General features: G+C 44.4%; 1 protein-coding gene across 1 annotated transcript; it reads right to left on the reverse strand.

The window, feature by feature from the left end:
• Nucleotides 1-223: 223 nt before the first annotated feature.
• Nucleotides 224-17,890, reverse strand: LOC140733255 (platelet-activating factor acetylhydrolase IB subunit alpha1-like). The gene is made up of 6 exons (XM_073056358.1): nucleotides 17,786-17,890; nucleotides 17,098-17,229; nucleotides 8,184-8,273; nucleotides 7,608-7,724; nucleotides 2,040-2,162; nucleotides 224-1,702 (listed from the first exon to the last, which is right to left on the reverse strand). The coding sequence occupies exons 2-6, from the start codon at nucleotides 17,185-17,187 to the stop codon at nucleotides 1,439-1,441; spliced, it is 684 nt and encodes a 227-aa protein (XP_072912459.1). The 5' UTR covers nucleotides 17,188-17,229; nucleotides 17,786-17,890; the 3' UTR covers nucleotides 224-1,438.
• Between the last annotated feature and the right edge of the window lie 174 nt (nucleotides 17,891-18,064).

Genomic DNA, 18,064 nt, shown 5'->3' on the forward strand with positions numbered 1-18,064 from the left:
CTAGGAGTAGGGGATAGAGACAAGAATGGTCAGCTTAGGGTACAGCTGGACAGAACTCTGGGATAACAAAGGAGACTGGAAACCACAGATCGAAGGGGGTGGGTAGACTGATGTCGTGAATGGCGGGATGGGGCTGGGAAATTGGAGGGATTACACGTAGGTAATGGTGGATGCCCCGTGGTAGATGATAAGTTGTGCAGAGTAATCTGGACTCCAAACCACATTCTGTGGAAACCAACTTTATTTAACGCAGAACATGTAATTTATTGAGTAACTGAGTCACCTCCTGTCAACTCCAGGGAACCGAACATCACATGCACCTCCCCCAGATGGTGTGGTGCTTGCATAAGCGGTAGCTGGGTTTTCCTGAGAGACCTGGTCACTCAGCGTTCTCAGCAGCTTGAGGCGCAGGGGTTCAGAGCCAAAGCGTGAACAAGGTGGAAGAACTACAGGGAGCAGGACGTCCAAACTGCAGACATGGAGGTCTCAGGACCCATGGGAATGTTGGAAGACTGTGTCCCTTGGCGAAACCAGAAAGCCCCAAACCGACTTCACCCATAGACAAAGATTGAGGGCCAGAGGAAGCACCGGGTGTCCAGAGAAGTGAGTGATTCTGTGGATAGGGGAGGTTTCTATGGGGGTGGGGGGAAGGAGTTGACGATCCCACGGGAGAAGACTGGACAGAGTTCTGGACAAGTGATCAACACTGGTAACTAAACAGCACACTAAATGCTGGAGGGACTTAGCATCTTGGAAGGAAGGGGGAATGGACAGCTGTCCTTTCAAGCCGAAACCCTTCGTCTGGTCTGTTCATCGAGTCACCTTAAGGGTCTCCACCCAAAGCAACCCAGATGAAGGATGAACCCTAATCATTGACTGCCCACCTCCCTCCACAGATGCTGCCTGACCCACTTAGTTCCGCCAGCACCTTTGTGTGCTGTTCCAGACTCCAGTGCCTATAGTCTCCTGTGTTGCCGCTATGATCACAAGCTGACTAATTTCTTGGAGTCAGAGTACTGCATGTCCCTCAGCCCATCTAGTCCATGCTGACCTAGCCCCATCCATGGTCCCACACCTCATACCTCCATACCACTCCCATCCATGTACTTATTCAAACTCCTCTTGACTAATTGAGCCTGCATTCACCACTTACACTGACAGCTCATTCTACCCTCTCAGTGAACTGAACCAATTCAACTTAAGTCCTCAAGTCCCAGCGGCATCGTCTTTTCTCCCCTCCCTCACTCACCCACATATGCCAGACTTCCCCCAAACCCTTGCCCCTCTCACCACCACAGATACCAGCTCCCTTGCCCTAGACATACCCCCTCCTTCCGCACTGTGGGTGGGGAGTTTACAGTGACCCAGTGCGGTTTCATTATTTGAATATGACCGACTCCCCAACCACTCCCCCCCCCACCGTCATCCCCGCTCCCGGTCAGGGGTTGCGAGCAGCCTCCCCCAGCAGCTGCACGACGCGGGTGTGAATCAGCTTGCAGACCCGTCCGTAAGCCTGGCGGCTCAGGTGCAAGTAGTCGTAGAGGTCTTGATGGCTGAGCGTGCCATCTGGCCCAATGAAGCCGGGGTCCGCATCCAGGAAGCAGGTGCGGCCCAGGGTAGACACCCTGGCCTGCATCAGCTCATTCACCCGGGTGTTCTTCACCCTCAGGGGGTTTGGCTCCTTCCCCCTTGGCAGCAGGCCCTGTAGGACGGAGCAGAGATTGTGTCAGAGGGATACACGGCCCTTCAGTCCCACTCGGCCATGCTGACAGCCTGTGCTATCTGCCCCTGTTTGGCCCAGCTTCCCCTGTCCATCACTATCAGGCTTATCGGCACTGGGTTGTGTAACATAAAATATGCTGCTTTGCAGCAACAGTGCAGTCCAAAGATGCAAAACTACCATGTAAGTGTGCATTGGTGTACATTTCCATCCGTCCCTCTGCACACCCACTCCTCTTGCCCTCCCTGACACTCCCACCCAGCCCTCCCTCAACAGCAGACCCTCTGCCTTACCCTCCCCTCCAAGCCCACCCTCTCACCAGCACGACGACATGTGCCTGGGGCTGCCGCTGGTTAAGGAGTCGGACGATGGCCTCGATACCATCGGCCACCTGCTCTGCCGTGTGGCCGTGGTTATTCGTGCCCACCCACAGCACGATCACCTGCAGGTACAACACACACTGTCAGTCACTCCAGCTCTACCTCATCCCCTCCTCCCATCCATTCGTGTTTGGCTCACACCCTTCTAAACATTTCCCATCTCTGTACCTCTCCAAATGTCTCTCACTTCTTGAGAAGGCTAAAGAAATTTGGTATGTCCGCATCAACCCTTACCAATTTTTAATCGATGCACCACAAAGACCAACCTGTCTGGATGCATCACGGCTTGGCATGGCAACTGCTCTGCATGTGACTTCAAGAAACTGCAAAGATGCGTGTTGTCTGCGCATGCACTATTGTCCACACCTACGCACTGTTCTCTCTCCCTCTCTCGCTGCCATGTGAATACACCAGCTAAAGCCGTATCAAACACACATGACTTTATTTAATTGATATGTAGTTGTGCACAGACACAAACAAATTGGCAACGAATACAGACCTGAATGTCAGAAAATAGCACAAACTGCACCAACAGTTATGGGACAAAACAGCGAGAGTTAAACAGCACGAGGAGGCCGTCACAGACGGCAACAAGGGAACACACGAGTAACAGTGAAAGACACGCTGAATTTAAAGTCAAAATATCATGGTGATGGTTTCAGTTGGGAAAATTGACAAATTTGATAGCACTAATGAAGGCTGGGAGTTGTATATTGAGATGGTTGAACTGTACTGCAATGCAAACGTGAAGGAGCAAAAGAAAGCCCCTACACTTCTTAGCTTAATGGGCCTAAGATCTTATACAGCTTAGTAACCCCTGCAAAGCAAGATGTTCGATGAAATCACTTGAGCCCTAAACTGTTGGTAATAACTGAGAGATTTAGATTTTACAAAAGGAACCAGTCAAAAGATGAAAGCCTTTCTGAATACACTGCAGAACTATGCAAACTTTCTGTGACTTTAGAGATGGACTTTCTGGTGCGTTCAGGGACAGGCTTGCATGTGGCATGCATAGTCAAAGCACTCAAAGGAGGCTACTATCTGAAAGAGAACTAACCTTAAAAAGGGCATTGATCATTGCAATATCATTAGAGACAGCAGCAAAGGATGAGGCAGAACTGCAAAAAATGAGGTTAGAATGTAAAGTGCACAAAATGTCCCTGAAAGGCACAAAAAGCCAAAGACGTTATTGATGTGGCAAATCCTCCCATGAGGCAAATGACTGTTGGTTCAAAGACAAAGTCTGCAGAAAGTGTCACATAGAGAGTGTGCAAGGCAGACAAAAAGCACAACTGAGTGAAAAGTCTCAAACAATAAACTAAGTGAGTTACCGAAATTAGAGCAGAACCAGACAGAGTCTGACAAAAGTGAACTGCAGATCACAAAATCTAAACGCCTAGAACTGCAGATCACAAAATCGCCTGGATCACAATAGATGTGTCCAGTGTAAAACTGAAAATGCAGCTGGATACAGGGTCAGCTTTGTCCATTAATTCCAGAGGCTGACCACAACAGATTGTTTTCTAAGATACCATCAGAGAATACCTCAGTGACACTGAAGACTTACACAGGCAATAAAGTGTCTCCCAAAGGCAAAAAGAGTAAATGTGACATATGGAGGCCAAACACAGTAGTTAAGCTTAATGTAATAAAAAGTGGAGGGCCAGCACTTTCCAGATGTGAATGGTTGAAAAAAAAAATCCAACTAGACTGGAACTCAATCAAAGCTCTCAGTGTAGCATCAACAGCTCAAATGGTAGCGCTAACCAGAGACAAGCACAGCTGCTTAATGCTCATGAGGTGGACTTTGAGAAAGGCATTGGTAAACTCAAAGGCATGAAGGCTAGAATTGAACCGGATCACACAGCAACACCAAGACTCCATAAAGTACACCCGGTGCATTACATACTACATTCTGAAGTGAATGCTAAACGGCAGAACTTTGAGGAGTCTGAAATTCTCTCCAATATTGAGTGGAGCAATTGGACCATGCCCATTGTCCCAGTGATCAAGAGTGGGAAGGCAGGAGCCTTTTGCATGTGTGGGGATTTCAAGGTGAGCATCAAACAGTGCTGCGTACTGTGTTGTACACTCTGCCACGAATAGAAGATATTTTTGAACTTTGGTAGCAGGGAGAGGTTTTCGAGGATTGACTTGCAAACGGAGATTGAAGAATCAAGCAGTTCCAGTATAATCGTCTCATCTTTGGCGTCGCATCAGCTCCAGCAATTTGGTAAAGAGCAAAGGACAAAGTGCCAGGAACACAATGTTACCTTGATGACATCATTGTGACTGGCAAAAATGATGAAGAGCACCTCCAGAACCTCGGCAAACTGCTTACCAGGCTGAGTGAGTATGGTCTGCACGCTAAGAGAGAGAAATGTGAGTTTTTCAAGAATGAAATTTCATATTGTGGACATGTCATTGACATGGCTTACATAAATCACAAGGGAAGATTGAAGTAGTGCTACAGGTTTTCAAATCAGAAAGTGTATCAACTCAGGTCATATTTTGGGTCTTGTAAACAATTATCACAGGTTTCTCCCAAACATTGCTACAGTGCTGCATTCATTGAACGCACTGTTGCAGACAGGAGCAAAGTGGGATTGGTCAGAAAGATGTAAAAGAGCATTCAAGGAAACAAAGAGACGAATAACATCCAATGAACTGCTCACCCATTATGACCCATCTCTGCCCATCAACCTGGCATGCGATGTGTCCCCTTATGGCATTGGAGTCATTTTATCACACACATCCCAAAATGGATCTGAATGCCCGATTGCATTTGCTTCAAGATCACTGAAGAGTGCAGGACATAACTACACACAGATTGACTGAGAGGCCCTTAGTCTAGTTTGGGAAATGAAGAAGTTCCACCACTACCTCTACAGACAAAAATTTACACTGGTGACAGATCATCAGCCCCGTGTCCATTTTCAACACCGAAAAGGGAATTCCAGTGATAACTGCTACCCGGGTTACAACATTGGGCTCTGTTCCGAGGAGCCCAGTCTTATGACAGAGTTCAAGGGTACCAAACAGCACAGCAATGCCAATGGCTTGTCATGTCTTCCACAGTTGGCCACTGAAGAAAAAAGTCTTCAAACTGTGACCCTGCAGAAGTGTTCCACACCGTATTGGTGGACCAGTTGCCGGTAACAAATTCTGAAATACAAAGGGAAACAAGGAATGATCTGACGTTGTCAAAAATCTATGAAATCACCATGCAAGGATGGCCAACTCATAGTAACCCTATGTTTCCAGAGTTCTCAGTGAGACGATACCAACTGTCTGTAAGTCAAAGAACGCTGATGTGTGGATCTCGTGTTGTGGTTCCCTCTAAACTGTGAACCAGAGTGTTAGAGAATCTGCATGAAGAACACCTGGGTGAAAAGGCTCGCCCAGAGCTACATGTGGTGGCCGGGAAGATAGACAGATTGAAGACTTGGCCAAAAGCTGTTCAGGCTGCCAAAAATTTCAAAGTGCACCCCCACAGGCACTGTTACACCCATGAGAGTGGCCATCGTCACCGCGGCAAAGAGTACAAAATGACTTTGCTGGGCCATTCATGGACTCCATGTTTCTGATTGCTGTGGATGCTCATTCAAAGTGAACCAACTCAGCAAAGACCGCCTCTGCCCCGAGGACTATCTTCACCAGAAACAGCCTACCAGAACAAACTGAGTGACAATGGACAACACACATCAACAGGATTTCGACTGTTCATGGAAAAAAAATAGCGTCAGACTTTCAAGTCAGCTCCTCACAACCCATCAATGAATGGGTTAGCTGAAAGGTTTATCCAAACCTTCAAGAAGTCCAGTACAGCAATGGACAAGGAGGACATTTCTCCACAGCACAAGGTGGATAATTTCCTTCTAGTGTATTGGAACTCTGTTCATGCAACGACAAATCAAATATCTGCAACGTTGTTCATGAACAGGAATCTGAGATCTGACATAGACCTCCTAAAACCAGATCTACAGAAGAAAGTGCAGATTTAAGCGCAAGTGAAGCAGCAAGGTGCTTCGAGATTGGACAGGAAGTCCTAGTGCGTTATTACCGAGAAGACAAGTGGAAACCCAGTAGGATGCGTACCACTGATGTACACAGTGGATGTTGGAGATCAGACACGGAGACGTCATGTGGACCAGATACTGGATGCTCAACCGAAAAACACACCCGAGTCGACTGCATCCAACAAGACGGACACATTACAGTCACCAGACTTACCTCTCACTGACAGCAATGTGATGCCGGAAACTGAGAACGTTGTCTTAGACAAGACACCTACCAAACCTGATGCCACTCCACAGGTCCAGAGGCGCTATCCTGAAAGAAACAGTGCCCCCAAAAGACTGAACCATTAGAACTGTGAAGTTTGTTATGGACTGTTATTGTGAAAGCATGTTTATTTGGAAGAGGGGTTTATGAAAGGTAAATCGAATGTTTTGAACAAGTTTGCCCATCGAGTCTGCTCCACCATTCAATCATGGGCTGATTCAATCCTTCCAGTCATCCCCACTCCCCTGCCTTCTCCCCATACCCTTTGATGCCATGTCTTATCAAGATAGATTTATGCTGCATTAATCTAAAGGATAAAGTGTAATGTACGGATCTATTTCTTTTACAGCAATGAACCCTCCCCCAGCACTACGCATTGATCTGTTGTCTATGCATTGTTCTTTCTCTCTTGCTCTGATGTGAATACACCAGTTAAAGCCATCTCCCACACGTGTGCTTTCATTTAACTGAAATGCAGTTGTGCACAGACAAAACAATGTGGTCTCAGCACATTGCAGAAACCAGCCTCCCCTCCATGAACTCCGTCTATACCCCACTGCACCAATAAGGCAGCCAGCATGATCAAAGACTCTGCTCACTCTGGACACTCTCTCTTCTCCCCTCTCCCATCAGGCAAAAGAGTTTGAAAGCACGTACCACCATGCTCAAGGACAGATCCTGTCCCACTGTTATCAGACACTTGAGCCTGATCTCTTGTACAATAAGATGGACTCTTCACCTCACAATCTATCTTGATATGATCTTGCATTTTATCACTTGCCCACACCACATTTCCTGACTGTCACACTTTATTCTGTATTGGTTCTGTTTTACCTTGTTCTACCTCAATGCACTGTGTCACGATCTGATCTGTATGAACAACGTGCAAGACAAGGCTTTCTCTGTATCTCGGTACGTGTGGCAATAATAAACCAATTCCAAACATTGTCCTTATCTTCCCCACCCCAACTACCTCATCTGGCAGCTCATTCCATATAGCCAGGACTCCATGAAAAACCCTGCCCTGCAGGACCCTATTAAATCTCTCCCCTCTCACCTTAAAGCTGTGCCCTCAATTTTTTGATTCTCTTTCCTTGGGAAAAAGACTGAGTGCATCACCCCTCGTGATTTAAAACCCTCCACTTCTCAATCTCCTAGGCTGGATGGAATAAGGTCCTAGACTGCACAACTTCCCCGAAAGTTCGGGCCCTCGAGCCCAGTACCTTTGGCCGAATGTTTTCCAGCTCTCCATTTTGCAGCCTCCACAAAACATGCTGAGTGGCGTCTCCTCCAATTCCAAAGTTCAAGGCGTGCAAAGGGGAAAATAACTCCCGCCAGATCTGGACAAGACACAAGAGAGAGGTGCGGGCAGTGTTGAAGACATGGTGAGACCGGGGATGTCAGAAGGGCAGAGAACATGGCTGGTGTGGAGAGATGCTGAGGGGCTGAGATCTGGAGTGAGAACAGTTACACGAGGCAGGGTAGAGTGGGAGGCTGAGGGACAAAACCCAAGGGGAAGAGTAGGGACAAGGGAGAACAGACATGGAGGACAGCTGAGAGCCAGAGTCGGTGGTGGAAGGTGCTCAGTGAGGGAGGAGAAGGGGTACGGGGAGTGTAGGAGGGAAGACTGAGGGGTAAGGTAAGGAGTAGGGTGAAAAGGGTGGTGAGTGGATAGAACAGAGGGCAGTTGAGGTAAACAGAGGTGGGGGATGGGATAGCTCACACACACTTCCCTGGGGTTGGTAAACTACCCCCACACCTCCCTAAGGGTGTTTAAGACCTATTCCCTCCAATCTCACCTCAAACTGATGCATTAACTGGATCAGGGAGTCCCCCACAAACAGCACATCAGGCTCTTTGTCCTTGGTGTCAGCGACAAACCGGTTGTGCTATTGGGGAGAGGAGAAGATTGTTACTGTGGGACTTACCCCACACACTCAAAATACCTCATGCACAACCCCTTCCCCCCCACCCCACACACGTTGTGCCATCGGGGAGGGGGAGATTATTACTGCAGGTCTGGTCACCTCCACATCACACACATCCCTTCAGCACAATCCCTCTCTCTCTCTCACACACCCCCCCAACACACCCCACTCCTTCCACAATTCCCAACACACATACGCCTTCCCACATGCACATACTTCCTCCCATACAATCCCTCTCACATACACACCCCTTTCCACAATCCTCAACACACACCCCTACCACATACCCTCCTCTCACACACGCACAAATTCATGTGGGTGAGGGTGATCTTTACCACAGGATTAGTCATGACCCCCTCCCCACCCTACACACATTCCCTTCCATATACACCCCCCAAACACACAAACCAAACTGGTTGTGCAGTGAACCAGCAGAGGAGATTGTTACTGCTGGACTGGTCACTACATGCACCCTTCCCACACACCAATAAGTTGTGCGGAGGGAAAGGTGGATATCATTACTGTGGGACTCATTTTGCACACGCACGCACACGCACACGCACGCACACGCACACACACACTCTGATAGTGGTAGAAAGGGTGAGTAGCTTCATGTTCATGAACATCAACACCTCAAAGGATCTATTCTGGGCCAAATACATTGATGCAATCATGAAGAAAGCACACCAGCAGCTGTAATTCGTTAGGAGTTTGAAGAGATTTGGTATGTCAACAAAAACACTCAAAAACTTCTATAGATGTACCGTGGAGAGCATTCTGACAGGCTGCATCAGTGTCCGTTATGGGGGTGGGGTGGGGGGGAGGCCTACTGCACAGGACCGAAAGAAGCTACAGATTTAGTAAATTTAGTTAGCTCCATCTTGGGTACTAGCCTACAAAATACCTGGGATATCTTCAAAGAGTTGTGTCTCAGAAAGGCAGCATCCATTATTAAGGACCTCCAGCACCCAGGGCATGCCCTTTTCTTTATATCAAAACTATAAAATGTTTATTTACAACACATATACACAAAACGTACAGGCTGTCAATATTTACAAGACAGTAGATATACTCAAATTACAATACGGTTACTACCGTCTATAAAACAGTCTATACCGCAGGGGGACCACCGCTCACGGTAATCCCCCAATGTGACCACCGCGACCGCATGCTCCCTCTCCAAGGATAGGAGACGTATCCTCAGAAAAGGGGCAGGCAGTCGGCCCGGGCAGTGCCCTCCACTTTCCGCCCCCTAGACCCATGAATGGCCATCTTGGCCAGACCCAGGAGGAAGCCCACTGGGAGACACTCCTCATGGCCCACCCTCCCAAACTGGGTACCCATATACGAGGAGCGCAGGGGTAAAGTGCAGTCAGAACCTCAGCAGCAGCTCTCCAAGAAACTCAAACAGGAGCAGCATGCTCTTTTCCTCACTGTTAACATCAGGACGGAGGTACAGAAGCCTGAAGGTACACACTCAGCGATTCAGGAACAGCTTCTTCCCCTCTGCCATCTGATTTCTAAATGCACATTGAACCCATGAACACTACCTCACTTTTTTAATATATATTATTTCTGTTTTTGCACCATTTTTAACCTATTCAATACACATATACTGTAATTGATTTACTTATTTATCATTCTTCTATATTATGTATTGCATTGTACTGCTGCTGCTAAGTTAACAAATTTCATGGTACGTGCTGGTGATAATAAACCTGATTCTGATTGATTGCATCACTGCCTGGAGCGAATGCTCCAATGTGCAGGATTGAAAGAGGCCACAAAGGGGTTTAGTCCAGCTCCACCACGGGCACAACCCTCCTCACCATCGTGGACATCCTCAAGACAATGACATTCATCATTAAAGACCCTCATCACACGGGACATGGCCACTTGGCATTATTGCCATTGCGGAGGAAGTACAGGAGCTTGGAGACCCACACTCAGTGTTTTAGAAACAGTTTCTTGCCCTGACATTAGATCTCTGAATGGCCCACGGACCCACGAACACTCTGCACTGTTGCTCGTCTTTTGCACTATTAATGTTTTATGCCTTGCGCTGTATAGCTGACACAAAAGAGATTTCACAACCTATGTCAGTGATAATAAACCCAACTCTGATGAGGTCGTATGTAGCCATTCTCAGAGAGCTACAGACTCGGACCCCACCTCTTTGCACATCAACATTTAAGGATCCTGATGACTCTTTACATTTGATCTCCCAAAGAGTAATACCTCACACTTGGCCAGATTAAGCTTCACTTTCCATTTCTCCACCCATATCTGCAACTGATCTACATCCCACTGTATCCTTTGCTAGTCTTCTACACCATTCACAACACCACCAACCTTTGTATCGTTTACAAACTTAACTAACCACTCACACACTCAACGATTCAGGAACAGCTTCTTCCCCTCTGCCATCCGATTCTCAAATAGAGATTGAACCCATTAGCACATTACTACCTTTTTAAAATTTATTTTTGTACTGCTTATTTTAATATTTAATACATACACACATACATGCATATACATATAGACACACATATATACACATATACAGTCACAAATACTATTTACTGTAATTCTTTTTCTCTGTATTTATCATGTATTGCATTGTACTACGGCCACAAAGTTAACAATTTTCACAACATGCTGATGATATTAAAACTGATTCTGAACCTACCCACTTAATTCTATTACAAACATATCCTCGCCAAGCACCACTAGTCACGGACCTCTGGCCAGAACAAGTCCCTGCTATCTGCAGGCCAATTCTGAAACCAAATGGCCAAGTCACTGCAGATCCCATGCACATCAATCTTCTGAATGAGCCGCCCATGAGGGACCTTGTCACACATCATGCAGACAATATCCACAGCTCCACCTTCATCAATCACCTCAGTCAGCTCCTCGAAAAAGACGCGGCTTGCCCCACGTATCAGATTTCTGAATAGTCCATGAATCAATGAATATTACTTTATCTTTTTGCCTGCACTAGTTTGTAACTTTTCTGTCTACATACAAATCAGAGACAATAGACCTGAATCTGACAACGCCATGCTGACTCTCCCTAATTAGGCCACAGTTTTCTAAATGCTCATAAATGCTATCCTTAAGAATCCTCTCCAGTAACTTCCCTGCCACTGACGTGAGACTCAGTGGCCTACAGTTTCCAGAATCATCCTCATTTCCTTCCTTGAATAATAGAACAACATTAGCTGTCTGCCAGTCCTCCAGGAACCTCGCCCAGTTAGAGAGGACACAAAGAACTTGGTTAAGGCTCCAACAATCTCATCTCTTGCCTCCCTCTCTCAACAATCTTGGCTAGGCTGCACAAATTCAGAAGGTTTCTCAGTTTTCCTGTGCACGGACGAGGGCTGTAGTGCTTGTCGAGGAGCTTTGAACGGAATTGGACAGTGTGCGTATCTGTTAACACCTACTCTTCTGACCTTATGATGAAAAGAAGGTCACTGATAGAACAGCTGCGTATGTGAATGACAAACCACCTCCCTTTGTGTGGAGTGTGAATACAACCCCAGCCAGAGAGAGCTCTCCCCTTGATGCCCACAGATTTCAGATTTCCCAGGGCTCTCTGACGCCACCCTCATTATTGAGGGTAGTGACTCTCACCTCATCCCTGGAGTTTGGCCCGTGATCCCTTTGGACCCCGAAGTTGTGCCAACCTACTCCACAATCCATCTAATCCTTCCCTCCTACATAGCTCAAAACTCTCCACTTTCTTTTAGTCATGTACTTAAAAATCTCTTAGTCCCTAATGTATCAGCCATCACCACCCTCCCTAAATTTTCCTCCAATCACCTTAAAAGGATATCCTTTGGTAGTATCCATCCCCAACGAGAATAAATCTCCAGCTGCCCATTTTATCCATGTCTCTCCTGATCTTGTACACCTCTAACAAGTCACATCTCATCCTCATTCGCTCCAAAGAAAACCTCTAGCTCTCTCAACTTTTCCTCATATGATATCCAGGCAGCATCCTGGTAAATCTCCTCTGCACCCTCTCTAAAGCTTCCGTGCCCTTCCTATAATGAGGCTAGAACTCCAAGTGAGGTTTATAGAGTTGTAACATTACCTCGTGGTCCTTGAACTCAATTCCTGGAGTAATTAAAACAAACACACCCTGTCATCTCATGCAGCAACTTTGAGGGACCTATGGATTTCGATGCCAAGATCCCCGTTTTTCCACACTAGGAATCCTGCCTTCACTGATGAAGTGGCTGAAGATGCTTGTACCCAGGACACTGCTCTGAGCACATCCCAGTGATGTCCCAGGACTGGGAATGACTAACCACCTCCATTTATGTGGGGTGTAAACACAACCAAACCACAGAGAGCTCCCCCTTGATGCCCACGGACTTCAGATTTCCCAGGGCAATACCTCTCCTTAAAATACCACAGATATCATTAGATTCTCAAAAAGCAATGGCAAGGGGTTCTAAAACTAGATCAAAGAGCAAAGGAACATACACAAAATGCTGGTGGAATGCAGCAGGCCAGGCAGCATCTATAGGGAGAAGCGCTGTCGACGTTTCAGTTTCCTGACGAAGGGTCTCAGCCCGAAACGTCGACAGCGCTTCTCCCTATAGATGCTGCCTGGCCTGCTGCGTTCCACCAGCATTTTGTGTGTGTTGCTTGAATTTCCAGCATCTGCAGATTTCCTCATGTTTGCCTTTCAAAGAGCAAAGGGCTCAACGAACAGCCTTGTCTAGTTCCACAATGAAGTTTAAATGGTTTGGAATTCTTTTATAAAATGGATTAAAACCTTAAATATTAATCCTCAAGCTAAAGTAGTTACAAATGGTCAGATTTCAACACCATTTCGCTTAACAAGGTCAACTAGACAAGGCTGCCCATTATCACCTGCTTTATTTGTATTGGCGACAGAACCATTAGCTGAAATAATTAGAACAGATTCAGATATTGTGGGCTTTAGAGTTAACCAAGAAGAATATAATATTAATTTATTTGCTGATGATGTTTTGATTTATTTAATAAACCCATTGCAATTGCTGCAAAAATTATCTTTCAGATTGGAAGAATATGGGAAAATATCAGGGTATAAAGTAAATTGGGATAAAAATGAAATTTTACCCCTTACCAAAGGGGATTATAATCAATGTCGATTAGTAACTCAATTTCGATGGCCAATAAATGGGATAAAATATTTAGGTACAAGAGTCAATAATGATGTAAAACATTTATATAAACAAAACTATTTGCCATTATTAAAAAAAAGATCTTGATAAATGGATGATGTTACCAATAACATTAATAGGTAGAGTTAATGCTGTAAAAATGAATATATTTCCTAGATTGCAATATTTATTCCAAACTTTACCAATACAATTGCCTCAGAAGTTCTTTCAAGAATTGAATAAATATGTGAGGAAATTTCTTTGGAAAGGAAAGATGTCAAGAATATCATTGGAAAAATTGACATGTAAATTTGATTTAGGAGGGTTACAACTTCCAAATTTTAAGAATTATTATAAAGCAAATCAAATTAGATTTATTGCATCTTTTTTTGATGAAGAAAAACCGGCATGGATTAGAATAGAATTAGATAAGACAGGAGAAAACATACCAGAAGATTTTATATATAAATGGGAATCCAAATGGATACGTGGAAAAAAAGAATCTCTTATATTAAGACATTTGATTGATTTATGGAAAAAGGTAAATATGGACGATGAGATAAAGAAATCTTTATTAGCAAGAAGAACTTTAATTCAAAATAGCCTTATTCCTTTTACAATGGATAATAAACTTTTACATAATTGGTTTCAAAAGGGGATTAAATACATAGGTGATTGTTTTGAAGGAGGTATATTGATGTCGTTTGATCAATTAAAAAACAAATATAAAATATCAAATAACACCCTTTTCTGTTATTTTCAATTAAAGGCCTATTTACAAGATAAGCTGGGTCAAACAATGTTAATGCCAAAACCTAATGAAATAGAAATATTAATTCAAAAAGGAAAAATTAAAAAATTTACATCTTGTATGTACAACTTGATTCAAAAACAGACAATTAAATCAGGAATTCATAAATCAAGACAAAAATGGGAATCTGATTTGAATATTAAAATTGATGGAAAAAACTGGTCAAGATTATGTTTTGATAGTATGAGAAATACAATAAATGTCTGACTTAGATTACGGTAGTACAATATAATTTTTTGCATCAATTATATATAACACCACAGAAAATAAATAGATTAAATTCAAACATGTCTGACCAATGTTTTCGTTGTAATCAAGAAATTGGTGCTTTTTTACATTCTACTTGGTCTTGTTTTAAAATTCAACCATTTTGGATAAATCTAAGACTTTTATTGGAACAAATTATTGGAGTACAACTCCCACATAGCCCAATATTATTTTTATTAGGAGACATTGAAGGGACAATACTGAAACTTAAATTGAATAAGTATCAGAAAAAATTTATAAAAATTGCATTGACAGTAGCCAAAAAAGTTATCGCAGTTACTTGGAAATCTGACTTATATTTAACTATGGATCGTTGGAATAATGAAATATATAGCTGTATTCCACTTGAAAAAATTACTTATAATCTAAGAAATGAATATGATATATTTTTGAAAATCTGGCACCCATATCTACAAAAGATAGGACTAAATATATAGGTCCTTTGAAGATAAAATTACAAAGTAATTGGGAAAAATTAAAATTATTTTGAAATCCATGGAGCATGTGGGGATCCTCCGATATTCAGGCAATCTTTCTCTTTTCTTTCTTTTTTTTTCTCTCTTTAGATAAGGGTTTAGGGGGGAGGGTCAATATTAATTTTTTTCATTATTCTAATATTTCATTTTCTATGTAATTCTCTAAAAATGTAATAATTTTTTAAAATGGTTTGGAATTTTGAAAATTAGTAACAACCTGGGCAGAAGAAGATAGATAAAGTAATTTCATCCATTGAAAAGAATCTGGTCCAAAATTAATTTTTTCTAAGGTTTTAAATAAATAATTCCATTCAAGCCGATCAAAGGCCTTCTCAGCATCTAAGGATATCACACATTTCAATATCTCCTGAAAGGGAGAGTAAATAACATTTAATACACGGCATATATTAAAATGGGAATGTCGGTTTTTAATAAATCCAGTCTGATCATCAGAAATAATACAAGGTAGAATATTTTCAATCCTATGAGCCAGAACTTTAGAAAAGATTTTAGTACAGTCGGCCCTCCTTATCTGCGAGGGATTGGTTCCGAGACCCCTCACAGATACCAAAAAATGCGGATGCTCAAGTCCCTTATTCAACCTGGTCTCAATGCTGTGGATCCTAGGACCCAGCGGAACCTCAAACCTTATTTAATCTGTCTCAGTGCGGTGGACATTAGGACCCGGCGGCGGTACTCTGAATCCGCAGTGTTTCTGTTCACGAAAATAATCACGATCACGATTGAAAATAAAGTGGAAATAATAAAGCGATCGTAAAGAGGTGAAATGCCATCGGTCATTGGAAAAGCATCAATGATGCTACATCAGCCAACGATCGGAACAATTTTAAAGGATAAAGTGAGAAAGGCCCTGCACTGATGAAAGCTACAATTATTACTAAGCAACGCAGTGGTTTAATTATTGAGTTTTGGGGTTTTGAGTTTTTGCTCCTCCACATCAACCTGGCACGGATGGAGAGCGCACTCGAAAGCGGTCTGTCACTGGAACGCACTTTCGTTCCTGAGCTCGGCGCTGAAACATACATTCTTAAGTGTTTTATAGCCATAGAAAGGTAAAATATATACTATTTACTAAGACAAACGTTTGACTGACACTAAATAATTCCGTATGTACCTGTTCTGACTTACTTAATAAGAGAACTTCTGAATTTTTTTCTATCTTGATCCACGATAACCCACGCACATCCTCCCGTATACTTTAAATCATCTCTAGATTACTTATAATACCTAATACAATGTAAATGCTATGTAAAATAGTTGTTTAGGGAATAATTGCATTGTTTAGGGAATAATGACAAGGAAAAAAAGTCTGTACATGCTAGAACAACAAGTGCTGGAAGAGCACTTCCGGGTTTTCTTGATTCACAGTTGGTTGAATTCGCAGAAGCAGAACTCGCGGATAAGGAGGGTCGACTGTATCAACATCGAGTAATGAAATTGGCCTATATGAAGAGCATTCAGTTGGGTCCTCATTCTTCTTTAGGATGAGTGAAATAGAGGCTTCATAGAAAGATTGAGGCAAGCTATCCAATTTGAAAGAATCCAAAAAGATTAAGTGTAACTGCGGTATAATTAATGAAGAAAAAGCCTTATAAAATTCTCCAGAAAATCCATCTAGACCCCGGAGCCTTCCCTGTGTATTGAACGTAGCCTCGGAAAAGTCCTTATAAGAAATGGTTGATCCATCTGCCTACAATTATCTGCAGAAAGTTCAGGAATATTTAATTGATCTAGAAAATCATTCATTACAGTATTATCTTTAGGGGAATCAGAACTATAAAGTTAAGAATAGAATTCTCTAAAGGCATCATTTATTTCAGAGTGATCAGTTGTCCTATCACCATTAGTTTTGCAAATTTCTTTAATTTGTCGTTTAACTACAGCAGTTTTTAATTGGTTGGCAGAGTTGTTCCAGTAAGACCCTGGCTGAACACCAGTCACAGGTTATTGGTGAGGCAGTTCTATTTTATAGCACTCCTGAGATAGCTTCTCAATACCATTGAGAACAGTGGTGATCGAACGAGATTGGAGCAAGGAACCTCTCTCACCTGTGACAACCATCGGCCGTCGCCCTGGACATCCTGGGGAACAATAGGAATGGCAGCTGGGTTATCGCCTCGCTCGCTCATTCCGTTCATGGGAGTTGAGCTCTGGAGATCCGGCTACAGCAGAACACAGACCTGATTCAGAGCAGGGGGAAGGGGAGACTGTAAACATCCTTGGAGTCACACCACGTCCACTGATGGTCAAAGGGATGCAAGATGGAAAATATTCAGGAGACCGCACAGAGGGAAGCTAAGTGGAATGGAGGAAGCCAGCGGGAAGGGTTGGAGATGAGAGGGAGGGGAGGAGAGGTGTGGACGGGGGTCAGAGAGCAGGGAGACGGTGGGAAGGGGAGAGTCGGGGTCGGATGGGCGGAGTGGGAGGCATGGAGGGCGGGATAGGGGGAATGGAGAAAGGAACAGAGGGTTAGAGCGAGAGGAGGCTTGAGAAAGAGTTTTAGAGGGAGAGGCGGTTAAGAGGAGGGGATATGGGGAAAGAGAGAGATGGAACGGTCAGGGAGGGGGGTCAGAAATTATTTCCGTTGCCAAGCAACCTGTTGCACCTACGCCTCCCACAGAGCCACCCTCTGTCTCTCTCCCCTCGACACCTTCATCCCTCTCCTCTCACCCTCCACCGCCTTCCCTCTCCCCCCAGCCATCTCCCTCTCCCCACCTCCATCCCTTCCCCTCTTACACTCTGTCCCTCCTCTAGCCTCTCAACAGGACCGTCCACGAACTTCCGGTCATGCGCACATCGCGAGCGTAAACTGAAGAGAAAAACCGCCGCTGTCAATCACGGAGAGGAAGCCGAAGAGAGCGCGGGGAGGGGGCGGGGCTAACTGTGCGCTGTTGATCAGACAGCGGGGGCGTGGCTTGGGGCAAAGGAGGCTGCCTGGTGGACAGGCGGCTCGGCCAATGGAGCAGGAGAGAGGGGCGGGACCGTAGTGAGGGGCGGGGCTAGTGTCGCGGTGGG

Source organism: Hemitrygon akajei, chromosome 1, assembly GCF_048418815.1.
Source record: "Hemitrygon akajei chromosome 1, sHemAka1.3, whole genome shotgun sequence".
NCBI classification, from domain to species: Eukaryota; Metazoa; Chordata; class Chondrichthyes; order Myliobatiformes; family Dasyatidae; genus Hemitrygon; species Hemitrygon akajei.

Excerpts from the sequence above, each read along its gene's own strand:
- LOC140733255 (XM_073056358.1), bottom strand. The coding sequence starts at position 17,187 with ATGAACGGAATGAGCGAGCGAGGCGATAACCCAGCTGCCATTCCTATT. Across the intron at positions 8,274-17,097 it reads ACGGCCGATGGTTGTCACAG|CACAACCGGTTTGTCGCTGA; the intron begins GTGAGAGAGGTT and ends TCTCCCCAATAG. Across the intron at positions 1,703-2,039 it reads AGGCACATGTCGTCGTGCTG|GGCCTGCTGCCAAGGGGGAA; the intron begins GTGAGAGGGTGG and ends TCCGTCCTACAG.